Source organism: Dasypus novemcinctus, chromosome 6 (assembly GCF_030445035.2).
Source record: "Dasypus novemcinctus isolate mDasNov1 chromosome 6, mDasNov1.1.hap2, whole genome shotgun sequence".
In the NCBI taxonomy this organism is placed as follows: Eukaryota; Metazoa; Chordata; class Mammalia; order Cingulata; family Dasypodidae; genus Dasypus; species Dasypus novemcinctus.
The window spans coordinates 123,681,938-123,702,652 of NC_080678.1; the positions used below are offsets into that span (position 1 = coordinate 123,681,938).

General features: G+C 35.6%; 1 protein-coding gene across 2 annotated transcripts in view; it reads right to left on the bottom strand.

Annotated features, from left to right (window-relative positions):
• Positions 1-7,967: 7,967 nt before the first annotated feature.
• LOC105746990 (zinc finger protein 596-like) overlaps positions 7,968-20,715 on the bottom strand; it is a 49,036-nt gene continuing 36,288 nt past the window's right edge. For both annotated transcript variants that reach the window (XM_071215943.1, XM_012528562.4), the window contains exons 3-8: positions 18,658-18,800; positions 15,348-15,433; positions 13,583-13,709; positions 12,684-12,776; positions 12,061-12,152; positions 7,968-11,614 (exon numbers count right to left, since the gene is read on the bottom strand). In XM_071215943.1, the coding sequence (XP_071072044.1) occupies positions 10,241-11,614; positions 12,061-12,152; positions 12,684-12,776; positions 13,583-13,709; positions 15,348-15,380 (1,719 nt within the window). In that variant the 5' untranslated portion in view covers positions 15,381-15,433; positions 18,658-18,800 and the 3' untranslated portion in view covers positions 7,968-10,240. The remainder of the gene's footprint in view (positions 11,615-12,060; positions 12,153-12,683; positions 12,777-13,582; positions 13,710-15,347; positions 15,434-18,657; positions 18,801-20,715) is intronic.

Sequence of the window (20,715 nt, forward strand, 5' to 3'; positions counted from 1 at the left end):
CAGTACCAAGATGCATTAGTCAGCATTCTCCTGGGAAAACAGTATCAACAGTAGATAACTACCAAGACTTTCATGTGACCATTGGGTTGCACAATACAGGTCTGCAGGCAGGCTGCAAACCAGGGCCTTTAACGTAAGTCAAATGAAGGTCCTTGATGAGTTTCCATGAGGCATTGGCTGCCCAAAGATGAGCTGGAAAATTCTCTCTAAATCCTGAAATCACTTCCCCTTGTAAGGCATTCAACTGATTGGCTAAAGCAGCACTCACTGCTGATGGTGATCTCCTTGACTGATGTAAATGTAATCAGCTATCTGTGAAGTAAAGTCACTGAAGACTAAAGTCCATAAACGCCCTTGTATTACAATTAGCCCAGTGCTTGCTTGACCAAAAATGGACTTAATTACCTGGCTGAGTTGACATATTAGCCTAACTGTCACACCAACAAATGACTAATAAACAGATTATATCCATAATCAAAATGCTCACAACAAAGAATAGTTCAGGACAACATGGATTCACAGGAAAATGTTAACAAACACTTAAAGGAGACTTAACTTTAATTCTGCTCAAAGTCTTCCAAAAAACTGAAGAGGAAGGGAAAGCTGCAGCAAATATAATATTAATGTATAAAAAGATCATTGCTGGGGAAGGGAAAAGGGTTTGATATTGGATATGTGGGAGTACCATATATTGTATATGTGAATTATTGTGATCTAAAACTTATGTGAAGACTAAATAATTAGAAAAAAAATGGATGTAGACACTAACTCATTCTATGAGGCCAGAGTTACCTTCATAGTTATGCAGATAAAAATAACACAAGAAAGGAAAATACAGACCAAAATTTCATTAATTTAGAAGTAAAAATTCTCAACAAAATACTAGTAAATTGAATCCAGCAGAATCTTAAAAGCATTATACACAATGATGAAGTGGTAATCATCCATGATAGGAGAAAATCAATTAATGTAATCTACCACACTAACAGAATGAGAGAAAATACCTACATGATCATCTCAATAAAGGCAGAGAATGTATTTGACAAAATACAGCACCCTCTGAAGATAAAGAACACTTAGAAAACTAGGCAGAGAAAGAAACTTCCTCTACATGAAAAGGGCATATATGAAAAGCCTACATCTAGCGTCCTACTTAATGGTGAAAGAATGAAAGCCTTCTATCTAAGATCAGGAACAAGACAAGGATGAGCACTGAATCCACTGTTATTCAACATTGTACTAAGTTCTTGTCAGAGTCATTAAGCAAGAAAAAAAAAATAAGGGCATCCAAATTGGAAAGGAAAAGATAAAATATTCCCTATTTGAATTTGATAAATCCTATATATAAGAAATCCTGAAAAATCTACAACAAAATTCCTAGAACTAATACATGAATCCAGCACGTTGGCAGGGTAGAAAATCAACAACCAAAAATATGCAGTGTTTCTATACATAATGAGCAACTGGACGGAGTGAACAGAAGAAATTCAGAGTTACAGATTATAAAAAATAAAATGTGAAAGAATAAATATAACCAAGTGTATAAAGGACTTCTAAACAGAATACAACAAACCATTGCTAAAGGAAATTTTAAAAAATCTAAATAAATTGAAGGTATTCTATGTTTATGGGTTGGATATCATCCTGATGTCAGGACTACCCAAAACAATTTGTAGATTTAATGTATTCCCAATTAAAATTCAATAAGTTTCTTTGCAAAAATGGAAAGGAAAATCATAAAAATTATTAAGGTGAATGGCTCAGTAGCTCAAGCCATCTTGTAAAAGAAATAGGTTTGAGGACACACATTTTCCAACCTTAAAAGAGTTAGAATGAATGTACAGCAATCAAAAGACCATAGTAATGCCACAATGACAGACATATAGAACAATGGCATAGAATTGAGAACTCAGTCACATCAACAAAATGTGAATAACTAGGTCACCATGAGTAAAAATGTATGTAGAGACTTCTAGGAAAATGGCAGTGAAGTAGGAGGCAGAATCTGACACTCTCACACCAAAAAAAGTGGCTAGAAGGCAGGGACCTGTCTAAAGGAGTTCCTTTGGATTTATAGAGAAAAGAAAGGTTCTCTGAGTTATTTGGTGGGTACTGGAAAGATAAAGAAGCCAAAAGAAACCATGAGTTGCTTGCACCTGTGGCTGGAAACAGCACACATATCCCCACCCTCAGATCAAGGAGCACTGGTGGAACTCTTGGCTCACTGCTGCCAATGGGCTGGGAAGGGGCATTTCCTGGAAGAGGGGTCTCACAGAGGGAGGGTGGGCAGTCATTTCTTTGCAGTGAGTTTAGCCAGCTGAGCCCCCTTTGCATTTCAGAAGGGACCCTGGCCCAAAGGGAAGAGTGGAGGGGTATCTACTCAGGCATGTTGTGATGCACAGCCGCCAAGGGAAAGAGAGGAGCTACAGTAGAGAGGGGTTGAGACAGATACCTAATCAGTGGGACTCTAGCAAATTGTAAACTATAACACCTGGGGGAAAAGGGCAGAGAGGCTTCTGAAGCCTAGTTAACCTAAGGAGACAATTTAGCTCAGTGGAGGAATTGCTGCCTTGCATATATGAGGGTCCTGGTTTGATTCCCTGGTCTCCTTAGTGAAGTGGAGAAATGATTAACCAGGTTATCTGGTATCCAGATGATATCTTATGACAGGAAACATGAAGACATTCTTTTTATTTTAGGTTTTCTTGGATCTGTTATTTTTTAAAAGGTACCTTTTCTTTTTTTCCTTATTTTATCTGCTAAAACTCCATGCATTACCTGCAGAGTGCAGGCTGCAGGGTGATTCATTGATGAACACCAACAGCTAGAGAAAACAAAAAAATTTCCAGTCAAGAATTCTCTATCCAGTAAAGCTGGCATTCAAAATTGAGGGTTAGATCAACATATTCACAGATAAACAGAAATGAGGAGTGTTTGACAATAAAAATACCCCTGCATATCCAGAAATACTAAAGGGAATTCTGCAGGTTAGAATATAAAACCAGGAAAGAGAGTGGGAGGAGAGTGTAAGAAAAACTAAACGATAAAAAGATATAACACCAATATATGGCATATAGAAACCCAAATACAATATGGCTAATGAGGGAATTCCTTGATAATAATAACATTGAATGTTAATGGCTTAAGCTCTCCAATCAAGAGACACAGATTGGCAGAATGGATAAGGAAATATGACTGATTGATATTATGTCTATGAGAAACTCACCTTAGACAATGAAAGTGAATCATTGGAAAAGAATTTTACATGAAAAAAAAATAGGGGGGTCACTATACTAATATTGGTCAAAATAGGTTTTAAATGCAAAATGGTTGTAAGAGACAAATAAGGCCACTAAGTATTAATAGAGGATTATCTATGAAGAAGAAAGAACAATTATGAACATTTACACACCTAAACAGGGCTCCTAAAAATACATGTGGCAAATATTGTAAAAACTAAGTGAAGAAATAGATGCCTCTACAATTATAGTGGGGGATGTTAATACACCATTATCAACACTAGACAGACTATCTCAACAGAGAATCAATAGAGAAACAAAGGCCTTGAATAATACATTAGAGGATCTGGGCCTAATATATACAAAACATTATACCCCAATACATCCAGATATACATTCTTCTCAAGGGCACATGGATCATTCTCCAGGATAGATAACATGGTGAGCCCTAGGTAAAAGCTCTACAAATTAAGAATGATTGAAATTATACAAAGTACTTTCTCTGACCACAAAAGAATGAGCTGGGAATCAATAAGGGGAAGAGAGGCATACTAGTCACAAAAATATAGAATTTAAACAACACAATCTTAGACAATCAGTGGGTCAAGGAGAATATTGCAAAACATCAGTAACTACCTTGAAATTAATGAAAATGACAACACAATGTATCAAAACTTATAGGATGCAACAAAATCTGTACTTAGAGGGAAATTCACAGCCATAAATACCTCTATTAAAAAAGAGCTAAAATCAAAGACCTAACTGCACACCTGACAGGATTAGAAAAAGTAAAACAAACCCCATAAGAAGTATAAAGAAGGAACTATTAATAAGAAAGATTAGAGCAGAGCTAAATGAAATTGAAAATGAGAAAGCACTAGAATAAAACCAAAAACTACTTCTTTGAGAAGAGTAATAAAATTGACAAACTCTTAGCTAGACTAATAAAGAATAAAAGAGAAAAGATCCAAATACATAAAATAAAAACTGAGGAAAGGATGTCACCACAAATACCACAGAAATAGAGTATCATAAGGGGACACTTTAAAAAATTGTATGCCAGCAAGATGGATAATTTAGAGGGAATGGAAAAATTCCTAAAAACCCACAAGCAGCCTACATTGATGAACAGAGAAATTCATGAACTGACCAGATCAATCACAGGCAATGAAATTGAACTAGTCATCAAAAAACCTCCAAATAAGAAGAGGCCTGGCCCAGACGGTTCACAGGTGAATTCTAACACTCCAGAAAAAAATAACACCAATGCTGCTTAAATTCTTCCAAAAAAATAGAAGTAAAGGGAATATTGCCTAATTCATTCTGATGCCAACACCACCCTATTACCAAAGCCAAAGATGCCACAAAAAAGGAAAACTATAGACCAATCTCTCAAATGAACTTAGATGCTAAAATCCTCAACAAGATATTTGCTAATCATATTCTACAACATATCAAATGAATTAATGAATTATACACCATGGTCAAATGGGCTTCATCCCTGGGGTGCAAGGATGGTTCAACATAAGAAAATCGATGTAATACACCACATAAGCAGATCAAAAGAAAAAAATCAAATGATCATCTCAATTCATGCAGAAAAAGCATTCAACAAAACACAATAACCTTTACTGATAAAAACTTTAAAAAAATAGGAATAGAAGGAAACTTCATCAAGCTCAAAAACGGCCTTTATGAAAAACACACAGCTAACATCATATTAAGTGGTGAAATCCTAAAAGCTTCCCTCTAAGATCTAGAAGGAGATAAAAATGCCCATTGTCACTTGCTTATTTAACATTGTTAGAATTACTTGCTCAAGGACCTGGGCAAGAAAAATACATAAAAGTCTTCCAAGTTGAAAAGGAAAAAGTAAAATTTTCACTATTTGCAGATGACATAGTCCTATACCTTGAAAACCCTGAGAAAGCTGCAGCAGAGCTTCCAGAGTTTATAAATGTATGCCCTAACGTGGCAGGACATAAGATTAATGTCCAAAAATCAGTAGGATTTTTGTATACAAATAATGGACAAACTAAGGAAGAAATGAAGAAAAAAAAAAAACCATTTATAATAGCAACAGAAAGAATCAAATACCTAGGAATAAATTCTACTAAAGATGTAAATGACTTGTACACAGAAAACTATACAACACTTTTTAAAAGTAAATCAAAGATCCAAATAAATGGAAGAACATTCCCTGTTTATGGATAGGAACACCAAACATCATAAAGATGTCTATTCTATTCAAACTGACTTACAGATTTAAAGCAATCCCAAATAAAAACTCTGAAGATTATTTGGAAGGACAAGGGGCCCTGAATAGCCTAAGACATATTTTAAAAGAAAGATAAAATCAGACAGATCACATAACCTGACCTTAAAACATGCTTCAAAACAACACTGGTCAAAACTGTGTAGTATTGGCACAAGGATAATGGAACTGAATTTACAGTTCCAAAATAGATCTGTGTATATACAGTCAACAGATATCTGAGAAGGTCACAAAGTCAGCACAACTGGGAGAGAATTTCTTCAACAAAGGATGCTTAAACAACTGGGTATCTATACACAAAAGAATGAGAGAAGAACACCATCCTTTAACATTATACAAAAATTAACTCCAAATGGATAAAAGATCTAAATATAAGAATCAAGACAATGAATAAATAACTTGGAAAGTAATGTAGGGAAGCATCTACAAGATCTTGTATTGGGAAATGGTTCTGTATGATCTTGCAATAATGGATACAGGCCATCTTAAATTTCATCAAAATTTATAAAAGTATATGTTCCAAAATGTAAACAATAATGTAAACCATTGGCCATTAGTAGCAATGTTTTAATATTTGCACAGTTGTCACAAATGTACCATTAAGATGTAAAATGATATTAATAGGGGAAAGGGGGAAATGGGGAGGTTGTTGGGTATATGGGAATCCCCTATATTCTTTACGTGACTTTTCAGTAACTGAAAGCTTCTTTGAAGACAAAATGAAAAAATAAGACACTGGAGGAATTAATGGAAGGAAATGTCACTGTACATGCAAAACAACATATCTGACAGTACTGAAAGACATAATGCCAATTTTTAAAAATTGTTATTTCCTTTATTATTTCAAATTATTTTTAACTGTATTTTTGACAGTTTTTAAAACTATCATTATTATTTTCATATTAATTTTATTTGGTTTCATTTTTGAACAAATTTTGGATTCCTGAAATATTAGTTGTGGCAGGGGAGGATCTTCAGTGCAGGGTGTCAGTCATGAGGATGCATGGGAAGATCACCTGAGGCATATTTATAAGATATATGAATAAGTTCCAATGTTTAGGGGACATTGTCATGATGGGTGGAGATCCCCTCAATAACTGAAAGAATATCCAATTCCCATACTGAGGAGTTCTTCCACATTCTCTAATAGCACAGCAAGAATCCTCAAAGTACAGGGGCATTGACTCATGAAGTAGGATGGACCATTGACAGGCCTTTGGTATTGACGACTGTATTTATGAACCTTTGCTTTTGAAATTGAAAGTTAACTTAGTGTTCTTGGTTGCCTAAGAGTTACCTCCTGAGAGCTTCATTTTTGCTCAAATGTGGCTTCCCTCTAAGCCAAAATCAACATATAAATGCATTACATTCCCCCAGCATGAGACACGATTTCTTGGAATGAGCCTCCCTGGCACTGAGGGATTAGAAGCAAGCATCAACTAGCAATGCAACTCAAAAAAGACCTTGACCAGAAGGAGGAAATGGTAAACACATGTTTATATGGCTAAGAGACTTCAAAATGAGTTGGGAGTTCATCCCAGAGATTAGGCTTATGCAGATCTCAGCAGGATCCCATTGACTGCCCCAGTAGATACTGCCTCAAAGAGGGGCTATGGAGGGCTCCGGAGACATCCATACACTATTGACAAGACAGCTCAGGAATTCGATGCACAGCCATTTGAAATTTATGCTTCCTAAAACAGAATTGGTCTATTATAGTTTCCTTACACATGGTTCTTCTGCCCCTTCTATTTGAACTTACAAGTAGTATTAAAGTTGACAGGTCTATGTCCAAGAGACTTAAATCTTTGGGCTTTCCACATGTCAGCTGGGTCCTGAATCTCAATAGGGTTGCAACACCTATTCATCACTTCTTTGGACACACCCAGGACAACAAACAAGATGAAGATGGACAAACACCATCCCAAGGAAGAGAGTCTGCAACTGGAAGCAAGTCTTCCCCATCCATCTACCTGATGGGACATAAGTCCCCTCTCAATTAGAGGTGGAGTGAGCATCAGCATTCTAGAATCCTCAGTATTGGGAAATGATCAATGGACTAGAGAACACTTACTGATATTCTACTAAACACTAATTCCTATTCTAGCAATGGAATAACTTTTATCATTGATGTGGAAGCAGTGGCCTATGGAGGTTTGAGTAGAGGGAGATGGAAAAATAAGTATAATATAGGATTTTTGAGACATTGGAATTGTCCTAAAAGATACTGCAATGACATTCAGGCTTTAAATATCTTGCCATTACTTACAAAATTGTGGTTTAAACTATAATGAAAACTATAATCCACACTTAGTGGGAATGTTCCAATCTGTGTTGATCAATTGAAACAAATGTACCACACTAAGGAATGATGCTATTAATATGGGAATGTGTGGGAGGGGTAGTGGGTTTTATGGGAATCCCCTACCTTTTTCATGTATAATTTATGTAATTGAAGTATGTCCAAAAATGCTTTTAATAACTATTACAAAAAATAGGTAAACCATTCTCTCACACCATATGCAAATAAAAAGTCAAGATTGTTTGGTTCCATTTCTTTAACATGCAAATATAAATCAATCCATGAAAATTAAATTAGATTATATAGGGGTGTGACATGATAGATTGTGAGGTGATTGTTAAGGGGTGTGGAGTTTTTCTTTATGGAGTAATGAAATTGTTCTAAAACTGTTTTGGTGATGGAAGCACATTTTGATTATAAGACCTACTGATTATACACTTAGGAAAGATTGTGTCTATATCTCAATTAAATGTATTAAAAAATATATGCAAGAATAGCCAAAAAGAGCAGCTATGTACGGCAGTAGAATCAGAGATTGAGAGCTGAAGAATTTTTGTTTTCCTGTTTTTATTACTATTGAAACAATGAAAATGTTCTAATGATTGAAGTGATGAATACACAACTATGTGATTATGCCAAAATACCAGTGACTCCACACTTTGGGTGGACTGTATGCATTCCTAATATGTATGCACAAATTGGATTTAATAAAAAAAGCTTAGCTGTAAAATTTCCATATTTGCATACTCTGGATCTTAAAGTTTAAATAATTAATATAAAGGACAGGATTTTCAAATGTCAGCCATCATAACATCACAGCCTATGGGCATAGACTGCTTTGTAATCTAGTAGATAATTTATTATTAACAAGATGATTATAGCAGTGTATTTTTCCTGGGTACTTCCTACTGGGAAATTAGTGATGGGGAGTGCAAATGATCGGGACCTCTGCCTGGATCAGTGAACTATTGTGTAATGAATCTCACACCCACTGCTAAACATTCTAGTCATGGAGATGTAGTCTTGTTATCTCTAATATTAGGAACAAAGTGACCATATCTATTTCTTCCCTTCAAATGTTGAATCACTGACTCAGGAAAGGCAACCAGAGAAATACATTCAATTATGTGGAAAAGACTCCAGTATCCCAGATTTCACACTCTTCTATCCTGAAACTTACAAAATTTCCAGTTGATATCCACAAATCTCCCATCAGATACACAATCATTTCCCCAAACCCCTAAAACAATATTCATTACAGAGACAAAATTACTAATGTACACAAACTCTCCAATCTCTTAATAAATGATTTTTCATGAATTTTCTTTGCATTCTTTTTGGAAATCCCTCATGTGGTTTCATCCTCCTAATAAAGTCTTCTTCCTCTTGTTTAATGTTGTGTGGTTATTCTTACACTGTGTTTCCTTTAGCACACTAAGGCTGACTTTTGACTGAACAATTGTGCATAGTGATTAAAGACCTAGTGTTTTACTGTTTTGGAATTCACTCATTTAATTTAAAGGATAAATTGGGAATTAAGGCAATCCCAAATTGAGTACAGATGTAGACTTCCTCAAGTGTGATTTACCTGATTAGCTTATCAGAGTAGTAGGAAGAAGCTCTCCAATCCCATTATATTTATGTGTTTTGTCGCATAGTATATCATTTATCTACTAAGGGCTTTGCTATATAAATGACATACATATAGATTATTACCAGTATGAATGTCATTAAATTATCTGAAGTAATATGGATGATTATAGGAAATTCTGAACACATTCAAAATTGTGTTTCTTTAGAATGTGAGTTGTCATGTATACTTAAAGGTTAAATCTATGACTGAAGTTCTCAAATAATTGACATTTGTAGGGATTCTAATCATTTGATATCCTCCTATTGTCTAAGTCTAGACAAATTAAGGTTTTCTCATACATATGTTATGGTATCTGTCCAGCATGAATTCTGTCATGTTGCCTGAAGGCAGAAACATAGGTTAAAGGTTTCCTACATAGACAACATTCATTGGGTTTTTCTACAGTGTGAGTGTCACAGGGTGTTTAAAAGTAAAAAACTTAACTGGTTTATTTCACATAAATAACATTTACAGGGTTTCTCTCTAGTGTGAGTTCTCTCAGGTCGTTGAAAATGGGAATGCTGACTGGAAGCTTTCCTGCATTGATAAAATTCATAGGATTTCTCTCCATTGTCTCATGTCATCTAAAATTAGAATAATTACTGAATGCTTTCTTACATTGGTGATGTTCATATTTTATCTCCAGGGTGAGTTCTTTCATGTTTTATCACAGAAGAGGGATGAATGAAGCCTTCCCACAAATATGGCATTCACAGTGTTTCTCTCCAGTGTGAGATCTCTCATGTTTAGGATAAGCATATTGACTGAAGATGTACCCACATAGATGACATTCAAAGCTTCTCTTCAGTGTGAATTTTTTTGTGTTGTCTTAGGTTAGAGGATTGAATGAAGGCTTTCCCACAAAAATGACATTCATATGGTTTCTCTCCAGTGTGAGTTCTCATATGTACTATAAGATAAGAGGAGTGACTAAAGGCTTTTCCACAAATATGGCATTCATAGGGTTTCTCTCCAGTGTGAATTTTCTGATGGCTTTTTAGGTATGAGGCATTCCTGAAGGCTTTCCCACAAAGATGACATTCATACATTTTCTCTCCAGTGTGCATTACCAGATGTGTTTTTAGGGAAGAGGATTGGCTGAGGGCTTTCCCACAAAGATGACACTTATAGGGTTGCTCTCCTGTGTGAGATCTCTCATGTACTTTAAGAAGAGTATAGTATCTGAAGGCTTTCCCACATATATGGCATCCATATGGTTTCTCTCTGGTATGAGTTCTCTCATGTTGTCTTAAGTTAGAGGTTTGCCTGAAAGTTTTCCCACAAAGACGACATTCATATGGTTTCTCTCCAGTGTGAGTTCTCAGGTGTACTATAAGGTAAGAAGAGCGACTGAAGGTTTTCCCACAAAGATGACATTCATGTGTTTTCTCTCCAGTGTGAGTAATCTGATGTCTTTTGAGGGAAGAGGAGTGACGGAAGGCTTTCCCACAAAGATGACATTCATGGGGTTTCTCTCCAGTGTGAGTATTCTCTTGATATAGATGGGAAGAGGATGTAGTGAAGGCTTTCCCACAAAGATGAAATTCATGGGGTTTCTTTCCATTGTGAGTTCTCTGATGGCTTTTTAGGGAAAAGGCATCCCTGAAGGCTTTCCCACAAAGATGACATTCATAGTGTTTCTCTCCAGTGTGAGTTCTCTGATGGCTTTTTGGGGAAAAGGCATTCCTGAAGGCTTTCCCACAAAGATGACATTCATTCATTTTCTCTCCAATGTGAGTTCTCTGATGATTTTTTAGGGAAGAGGAGTGAATAAAGGCTTTCCCACAAAGATGGCAATCCTGTGGTTTATCTTCAGTAGTTCTCTCAAGTTCTTGAAGATGGGAATGTTGACTGAAAACTTTCCCATGTAGGTGACATTCATGGTATTTCTCTCCAATGGGAATAACATTGTACTGTCTATCATCAGACCACTGCATATAATTTTTAGCACTTTGGTAACATTCATATGATGTATTTCTGGGGTTAACAGCCTTATGTTGATTAAAGGATGAATGATCACTGAGGATAGTTGGAGGTGGTTTGTTGAAATAGGATTTCTTTGTCTTGTGAATTGTTTCACTGAGTTGTTTCACTGTGAACATGTGAGAGGAATCTTCTTGCAAATAACTACATTTAAAGGAATTCTTTTTGTTGTGAGATCTCTGCTGTAGGGAATGAGATGGGAGATTGTAAAACATTTGTCAATAAAAATGAATTTCTTCATATCCCTACATATGAAACCTAGAATAATCCACCTGTGATAGACTCCAATTAAAATAACTGCCCTGTTGGTTTCATATATATTCTATTTCATACTCAAATATTCTCTATTATAACAACCTAATTGCAGAGGTATCTAATCAATTTTGAGCTTCATTATGTTTCAAAGATTATGTACATGAAATGTGTTTATGGAAGTCATTTCAGATATGAACATAGGTAAGATATGAACATTTCAGGTTAATTTTTACTTTAATTCAAACTATCACAGGCTGTTGCTAGATTAGCATTTAAACCCAAAATTAAGTAGTTTCATGGTTTTACTGAATTCCTAATTCATTCTATCCTAAGAATCTATTTGGAAAACTAGGGTACACAAAATCAAGCTTACCAATTCCATGATTTTAGAAATGTCTTTCCCACAGATAGACTGGTTGAATATCATTTCTATTGTTTCACATGTTTTAAAAGCACTTTTCCTCCCTGTAGTAATCAAAAAACAAAACAAAAACAAAAACAAAATAAATTGTTAGAATAGCATTGAGGGGACAAAAACTTTGGAAAGTTTCAAGTATCTCTTTTAGTGTGATTCCCATATTCACAGTAAGCTGGGAAATATTGAATTAATGAGTACTTCAGGGATAAGAAAACATTATAAGATATTATAATCAGAAATGTACAATAAGAGAAAAAAGAATTTGGGATGTCAGGGAGGGAAAATATTCCAAGAATAGGACCAGGACAAGGATCATTTTGTGAAGGTTTAATTGCAGTAACAAATGAATATCCCTTTCACAATGCCAATGACACTTGATAAAATTTGAGAAACATGGAATACACACATGTGACTAAAATTTCCCCAATATCATCAGCTACATTTTAGAAATCAAAACTCATATAAGGAAACTTAAAGAAGGCATAATTCACTTAAGTAATTCCGAAGTTAAAATACTGAAGCACATACTTCCTATATCATGAGACCCCTCTTCTGATGTACAGGTCCTTAGCACTCACCTGAATTCTGGCACTGAGGAAATGCTATTTCTTCTCTCCTCACATCTCTTTGTTCCAACTGTGAAATCAAATCTCTTTTGGAGACTTGATATCCTGTTTATATTAAAAAAAAGTTATCCAGATTTTGAGTTGTGATAGTAACAGTGCAAGATCATGATGTACATGGCAGGTAACCAAAGAATAAGGTAAACATTGAAGGTCAGCAATGCAACAAAACCCAGAGCTCAGATAACTGATAATATTTCAAGAGAAACTGTAATGCTTCAACTTTTGCCCATTTCAATGAGGACCGCTGGTTATTGTTATCCATGCACTAGTACAAAGAGAAACTGCATTACAAACTATATTCTAAATGGAGAGAAATCTGTTTCCAAAGTGATTCAATATTATGTTCAAATATAATCCTATTAATATATATCCCAAAAGAATGATCTAAATTCTATGTGGAAAAAGGTACATGCAATGAATTTACTACTATGTTCTGAAGTCTCAGCATAGCCATTGGAGCAGAATATTTATTTCACCACAGTCAATTACTTATCCATTCAAAATTATTCATTGAGTTCTCAGCACAGCACTGAGTGCTGGAAATTGAGATTCAAGAAAGACATTAAGCTGTGGTCCAGAATATTAAATTCTATTGGGGTAAACTATATGTAAAAAAAATAAGGAAACAAACATTTAGGAGTTTTATATTTTATAACACAATATGAATGTTCATAATACAATATAAATGTATTAAAATCATAAAATATAAGGGAAAAGATTATACAATATGGAGAAATACTTGAATAAATGGAAGATGATTTATGCTAAATTTATTGCTATTTATACATACATATACATAGATGGGAGAAAGATAAGTGATAGAGATGGTAGAAAAATTTTAAGAATCTCACCTACTGAGACCAGGTTATTGATATTCTCCAGCATCACTTCTCTGAACAGCTTTTGCTGGGATGTGTCTAACAGGTCCCACTCTTCCTGGGTGAAGTCTACAGTCACATCCTTGAAAGTCACATACTCCTAAAACATCACAGAAATTTGTGTTCACACAGCAGGATCCTAAGCAATGTTCTGAGTGTGATGTAGAAAAATAGCACTAAAGAAGAACAAACAGTGCATATACAACTCAAAATGTGTATGGGGTTACACTAACAGCATTCTCAATGCTGAATAGTCATCTGCCTTTCAGATGCACTCGGACACATACACACTCTGAATACATAATACCTACCACATTGTAAAAGAAAATCATATGAAAAGGGATGATATACACACCTGGAAATTTCCCAATTAACTTCTAATTATGTCTTCTTTCTGCTGATTATAAGGCTTTCATTCAAGCTTCACAGGTAAATAAATATTTCCAAATAATTCCAAGTAAATTTACAGACTTATCGTAAGGCAAGTAATATCCATATCTCATTTAAAAAAATAAGTATGCTTAGATTATTCCAATATACAGATGACCTCAATTTCCTCTCATTTATAAAATAATTTAAGAATAGGTTATGCATTTTGACAAATGCAAGTTAATGTATGAATCATTTTCTATCTAGATTCAATTTCAGAGGTCTATTTATTCATTAAAATGGCAGAGAAACTTGAAGAAATATTCAGAATTCTGCTAAACTGAATAGGTATCAAATTAATAATTCCTGCCTTCCTCAGTGCTACATAACTCAGGTATTCATTGTAATATATAAACACAGATGGTTCAGGGTTATGAGCCAGGGATTGCTTGAGACAGCTGTACTGATACATGGCCTTAGACTGACAATTCCTGTTGAAGGAGATTTTCCAATCTCAACTTTTTCTAGGGTCTACAAATACCAGTTTTCATTGACTCACTTTTATCTTCATCTCATCCATGCATGAAAGATTAAAAGAACACTGTTCATTGCTTCTGGTCTCTCCAAATCTTCAAAAATATTCACAGAGAAATAAATTTTAAACTACTGATTATAAAGTTCCTGAAACCACAGCCACAGTGAAGGAAAAATTAATTCCCATATAAGTTTGCCTTAGAAAACGGAAGTTAGGAAATTTAAACAACAGTGGTAAGGTGAATTTTAGTTTTCTTTTAAAAAATATTTCAAAAGGAGAAAATATATTCCATCAAAATTTTAAGAAAATTAAAGTTGGGGAAATAAATACATAATTTCTCATTTCCTTTAATTTAGTCACCTTCTCATGCTTCTGGCAATTATTCCTACCCTACACCACAGAACATGTAATGCTGGATTGACTGCACATCTGAAAACTTAGTCTCTTTTCTGACTATAAACTTCTCTTCTTGTTCATCTATGTTACGTCTATTCATTACATGCCAGGGCCAACCTGAGGTACTACCATGATCAATGAATTCATTATTTATCCAATGAGGCCATGGATGTATAAGAAAAAGAAAACATCTGTCATTTTTTCAGAGAATACAGTCTATGGAAGCTGGAACCAACTCTTGCAATTACCTTGGAAGGCTACTCATTCATCAGTCCCTAACTTATCACAAATATTAAAGAGTTCTGTATAAACTTAATTTAAGCTCAGATCGTTACATAGCTCTTAAATACACTTGAAATACCCATGCCAATAGGCGAAATCTTCCCACCTGCTGGCAACACAGGTGCAATTTCAGTAAAAGAAGAATTCCTTACTCACCTGTGATTGCATTGTAAATACTTTAGATGTCATCTACCTTCCTCTGGATTTGCACTCACAACCAAATAAGGAGAAGGTAAGCAAAGCTGAGAATGGAAGAAGAAGACTTAAGATTCAAGTCTTGATGACACTTTCAGGCCCACCTGTCATGAATGCTAAATCCTTCACTCAGGAGTATATCTAAACCAATCAACAAAAGGAAATAAGGGGAGGACTCTCCTTTCCCAGAGTCAAGATGCTGGGGGTCTTGTCTTCTCTGGCTAATGAAGATGATATGATTACCGTCACTGTACAGATAAGAACATGAAAATCCATGAATCATATTAATTAATCAGCCCATGTTGTTCAGAAACTTTTAATTCATTCTGATTCCAAAACATAGGAATCCCTGACCAAAATCACATCTGGAATTGGGTCCTCATCACAAGAGAAAAGCAGACTGGAATTTCTCAGTTATTACTGATTTTTAAAATAGCACTGGTTCTCTCACATGCATTTGTGTCTTCTGGACTCTGACTTCCTTCCTCCTCTACCATGAACCTGAAGTTTTATCCTAACACACTTTAGTTCTTCCATATGTGATTTATACCAATGCAAACCCCTCATCACTAAGTTTTGCATCTAAACATGATATGTTTGGAAATCAACTAAGAAACTTAAGAAATATACATTATTGAGAGTAATATATATATGTGTGTGTGTGTGTGTACGTGTGTGCATATACTATTATGGGGTTGATCAGATCGAGGATTAACTTAGGCATTTGTATCTCAAGTTAAGGAAGAAAATGATTGTATTCAACATATTTGGAGAATTACATATTTTAAATAACTTAATCTTTACAGTAAGCAGCTGATAAGTTTAATTTACTCATTTAACAAATGTTCCAAATAGAGGTTCAGAGTGCTGAAGTAATATGACAAACATATGTGGCCAGAAAAGACACACCTAGATGTAAATTTTTTTTCTTCAAATACCCCAAATTCAAATATCTTAAGGGTTACATGCAAAACTTAGGTATTACATGGAATGTAACTTCTCAGTTAAATAATCAGATATCCTGTTATTAAAACTTCTCTTCATATAGTTTGTTACAATTAACCCCCTGCACAGGTTCTCCTGTCACAAGGAAACCCCCATTGTATTAAAGCCACTTCCCAAACATTAGCTTCTACCTCATATAATCTTTACTGCCAGATTTATACAAAGCATATATATTTCAGCATACATTTTCTGCAAACAATATTTACCATATGTTTCAATAAATATCTGACAGTTTTCTATATCTGCCCACATAGGAGGTGATTCTAATTTCCTATCATGTTTATTACTGCTTGTGACACAGCACATTACTGATCTCTTGCTTTATGATTTAATACAGAATCACAACTCCGACTACTTTACAAATACACCTGAGAAATAGACTACATTTTGATAATTGAGTTATTCTTCCATCTTCCATAATCACTTCAAGTCCCACAGTTTGAGTACCATATATTCTCACATTTCACATTACTTTTACCAGATGAGATTAACATCATACCAAGGTGAATAATATAATGTTTAAAAATTACCTCAAATTAACACCACATCCAGTTATTCCTGCATTCATACCCATTAGGTACTCATTCTCTCTCATTGAAGAGTCTGGTCACTTGATTAAGTTAGTGTCTCCAACTAAATTCTTGTCTTTCCTATGTCTTTTTTAAATCTCTCCTATCACAATCAATCTCACCATTTAACCTGATTGTTTCTCTTCTATTATGAACCCAAATGCCCCCATGCTTAATCTTGTGCCTGATTTCCTTTTTCTTCCTTCACAATCTACGAGTACTTTTACACTTTTCTCACACAGCCTTAAAAGGTGAGTTAATAACATCACACAGACTTCCTTTTAAGTAAATTGTGCTACTATCTCCAATAAGCTCCCCACCTCAAGTATGTGTGCTTCAATCTAGAACTTGGAAGACAAATTGGACCTTTTAGGAACTTTCATAGAATCCTAGGACATCTCAGTTCCCTTAGTGTATTCAAGTTATACTAGTCACTCCTTCCTCTTGTGTTCTGCACGGCACTACTCAAACAATATTATTAGAACATTTCAAGGATGAATTGTAGGCCCTTTGCACTCCCATTTCAGTACACTATCATGATAATCTCACACATCTATTGAAATGCTTCAATTGATTCCACTGTTTGCTCTAAAATGAGACTGTACATTTCTATTTTCAGAGAGACAAAAAAGTCAAATATAACTCAAGACATTACAGTGACCTCAGAAATATAAATAAAATGTCTTCTTCTAAAACTTATTCTCTGATTAACTAGATGTTTAAAAAGTTTATACATATATAATATAATCAAGGTACACCACTTAAACAAAATATTTCTCTTCAAATTAAGTAATTTTAAGTTAGGACTCCTCCAGGCATCCAAGGATTAGATAAGAATTCATCACTCAGAGAAACACAGATACATACATGTTAGCTAACCATCCTTCATTTTCATGGAAATCCCCTACAACACTTTCCCACATCATCCTCATGTTCCTTCACTTGTTTGTTTGTCATTTCCTCAGAGAATCTTCATTGATCCCCAACATAAGGTATTGTTTGCCCTCCCAATACTACTATTCTATCAGGTCCCTGATATAATTATTCTTTGCACATTTATTTTTTGGTTCATATTTTCATTTCTCCCCCTGGTTCAACTGTATAAACCCTCCTTGAATGGCAATAGAAAATGATCAAATATAAATCCAGAAATATTGCACATACACAATAAGTTAACCTGACCTCACATGGCCTGGGTCCAACTGCCTGCAGTCAAATTAAATACATTCTGACTAAAAAGAAAATCATTTACAAAATAAACTAGGACTCTCTTGCCTGGTTAAAATTCCCTACCTTATTCATGAGAACCCAAATGGTCTGAGAATGCAAGGAATCCAAGTCTTAATGAGGCAATTTTCACAACATGTTCAGTTCATTTTTTTTAAATGAAAGCTTTTTATTTGGGGTAGGAGCTTACAGTTACCAGACCATAAAGCAGAAGTAACATAAAGTTACTTCCATTACCAAAGTCCTTTGCCACATGTTGGAGCAAAATGGCTGCTGACGTCCAGCCTTCCTCTTCCTCCTAAGGCTATGTGGTCCCAGCTTCTTCCAATATCAGCTGTGAGCCATTAGGCTCTCTAGGCATTGTCTCTCTCCCTGGGGCACAGTTCTCTCCATGCTCAGGCATGCTTTTCTCCACAAGGTCAGCCATAGACTAATAGGTGAATGGCTTGTCTCTCCTCCCGTGCACTCACCGTGTCTGTGGAGCTTTATTCCTCTGTGTTTTCTTCCCAGGGCTCCAACATTCACATGTGCAGTTCAGAGCCTCTTTCTTTCTAGGACAAGGATCATTTTGATGGCAAACTCTCTTTCTATATGGTTGATAACATCATCAGTCCTATAATTTAAAACACACATCTTGATTAACTCAGATGTTTAGTCAAGATAAATCTACTCAGGGCACACCTTGTGTCATTCACTTCCTTCTAAAACTCTCAAAACCAACCTTTCTGCTCTTTGAAAGATACCTCACACTTTTATGGATTTAGGTTTTCCTGGGTAAGTATTCTAAAGCACGTATACCAAGAAGATTCTTACTAACCTGTATATCTGAGAAGAACTGAAATCTACAAATATTTTCTCAGATATCCATGTGAGTCAATATAAGTATAAATATTTGTGCTGAAAAAATATACAAGGAAAATTTTAATAGTACAAAAGTATATTTTAAGCAAGGGAAACCAACCAGTATAGGTCTCATTATGTCAAATCTATTTACAAACTTCAAAATATTAGGGGTTCCCAAAAGTAATAATTAAGTTTCACTGCTGATTTTCCTAAGAATAATTTGGGTTAAAAATTTTTTAAACTAAAATTACTATCAACATATACTTGTAAATATTTTAATAGTACCTTCAGTTTATTTTGAGTTTTAATAAAGCTTACTATTTTAGTAGTGCTAAATAATTACTAGCACTATCAAAGAACCTGCTCCAAAAAATAATTTCCCTTTATGATCATCTAGATGCATTATTGTAATCAGAGTTACATCCTATATTTTAAGGCACTAGGCATACTGTATATAATTAAGCACTATGCACTGATTTCTGTCAGAATGTCTAGTCTGTAACATATGGTTCTATAATCTATCCTCCAGATGAGTGGTTCCCATAAGTATGGATCTTTATGAAGAAGTCAATGTCACATTTAAAAAGAAAAATCAAGCATAAAAGCATTGTAACTTTGAGCACAAATTAGCAGAGCAATATCCTTTTTTTTTTTTTAATCTTCAAGACATATAAAAGAAAAACAGAGGAGGTGGGGCAAGATGGCATCTGAGTGGGTGCACCTTATGGTATCTTCTGCAAAGAGGCGGCCGAGTGGGGTTGGAGTCTTGCCAGAGTGGGCTATCTTGGGGGTTTGCAGGGCAGAGGGTGTGTGGACACCAGTTTGGAGAGAGAGTGGCAGAAGTGGTGCTTGCTAAAGGTAGAATTGTGCCTTACAAGTACAGAGGTCAGAAGCTGTGGACTGGCGGGACCCTTCCCCCTGGGGCTGGTGGCCTCAGTGTTTCCTGAGATCTATCAGTTGTGCAGTGGTGTTCCTGGGCCCCATGATCACCAGATGAGTGGTCCCCAGGTCCATGTCCCCTGAGTCCCTGTAGCCCAAGTTCCATGGACCTACGAGCCCTGCGTCTGCAGAGTCCTGGACTTCCCTTTCTCAAGTCTAGCACTCCCAGAGGTCCAGGATTGCCTTAGCCCTCTGGTTTTGGACTGACTCTATGAGTGGGAAGGATTCAGTGGGGGGTGCAGTAGTGGGGCCTGGCTAGTGTGAATACGATTTTCTGGTGTTTAATCCCCCTTTTCTCTGTTCATTTTTCATTTTTTGCGCTTGGAGGAGCATACCAGCTGGCTTGGGGAGAGTCTGGGAAGAGAGGAGTGACAAATCTGCTGAGAAATTCCGACTCACCTAAATACCCTGGGATAGGAAACTTAGCCTTGGAGAAGGTGGAGTCAGAAAATCAACTACACCTCTCATAGCATACCTAAAGGAGAGGGAACTATAGGAGGTGCTTTCCAAGGCTCCAAAAGCATACTTGGGGTTCCTGGTGAGGTGTATGTGCTCTCTCTCTGGAAATTAAGTCATTGTTTTCTGTGCGGAGCTGATTCAACAAGGACCCACTTGAATCTCCTACTGAACCTCTCAGGCAGCTTTCCTGCTGCCTGGGAGAGAAGGAAGTGAGGACTCAGACTGGAAAACTGGATAAGGAAATATGACCCATCTATATGCTGTCTGAAAGAAACACACCTTAGACC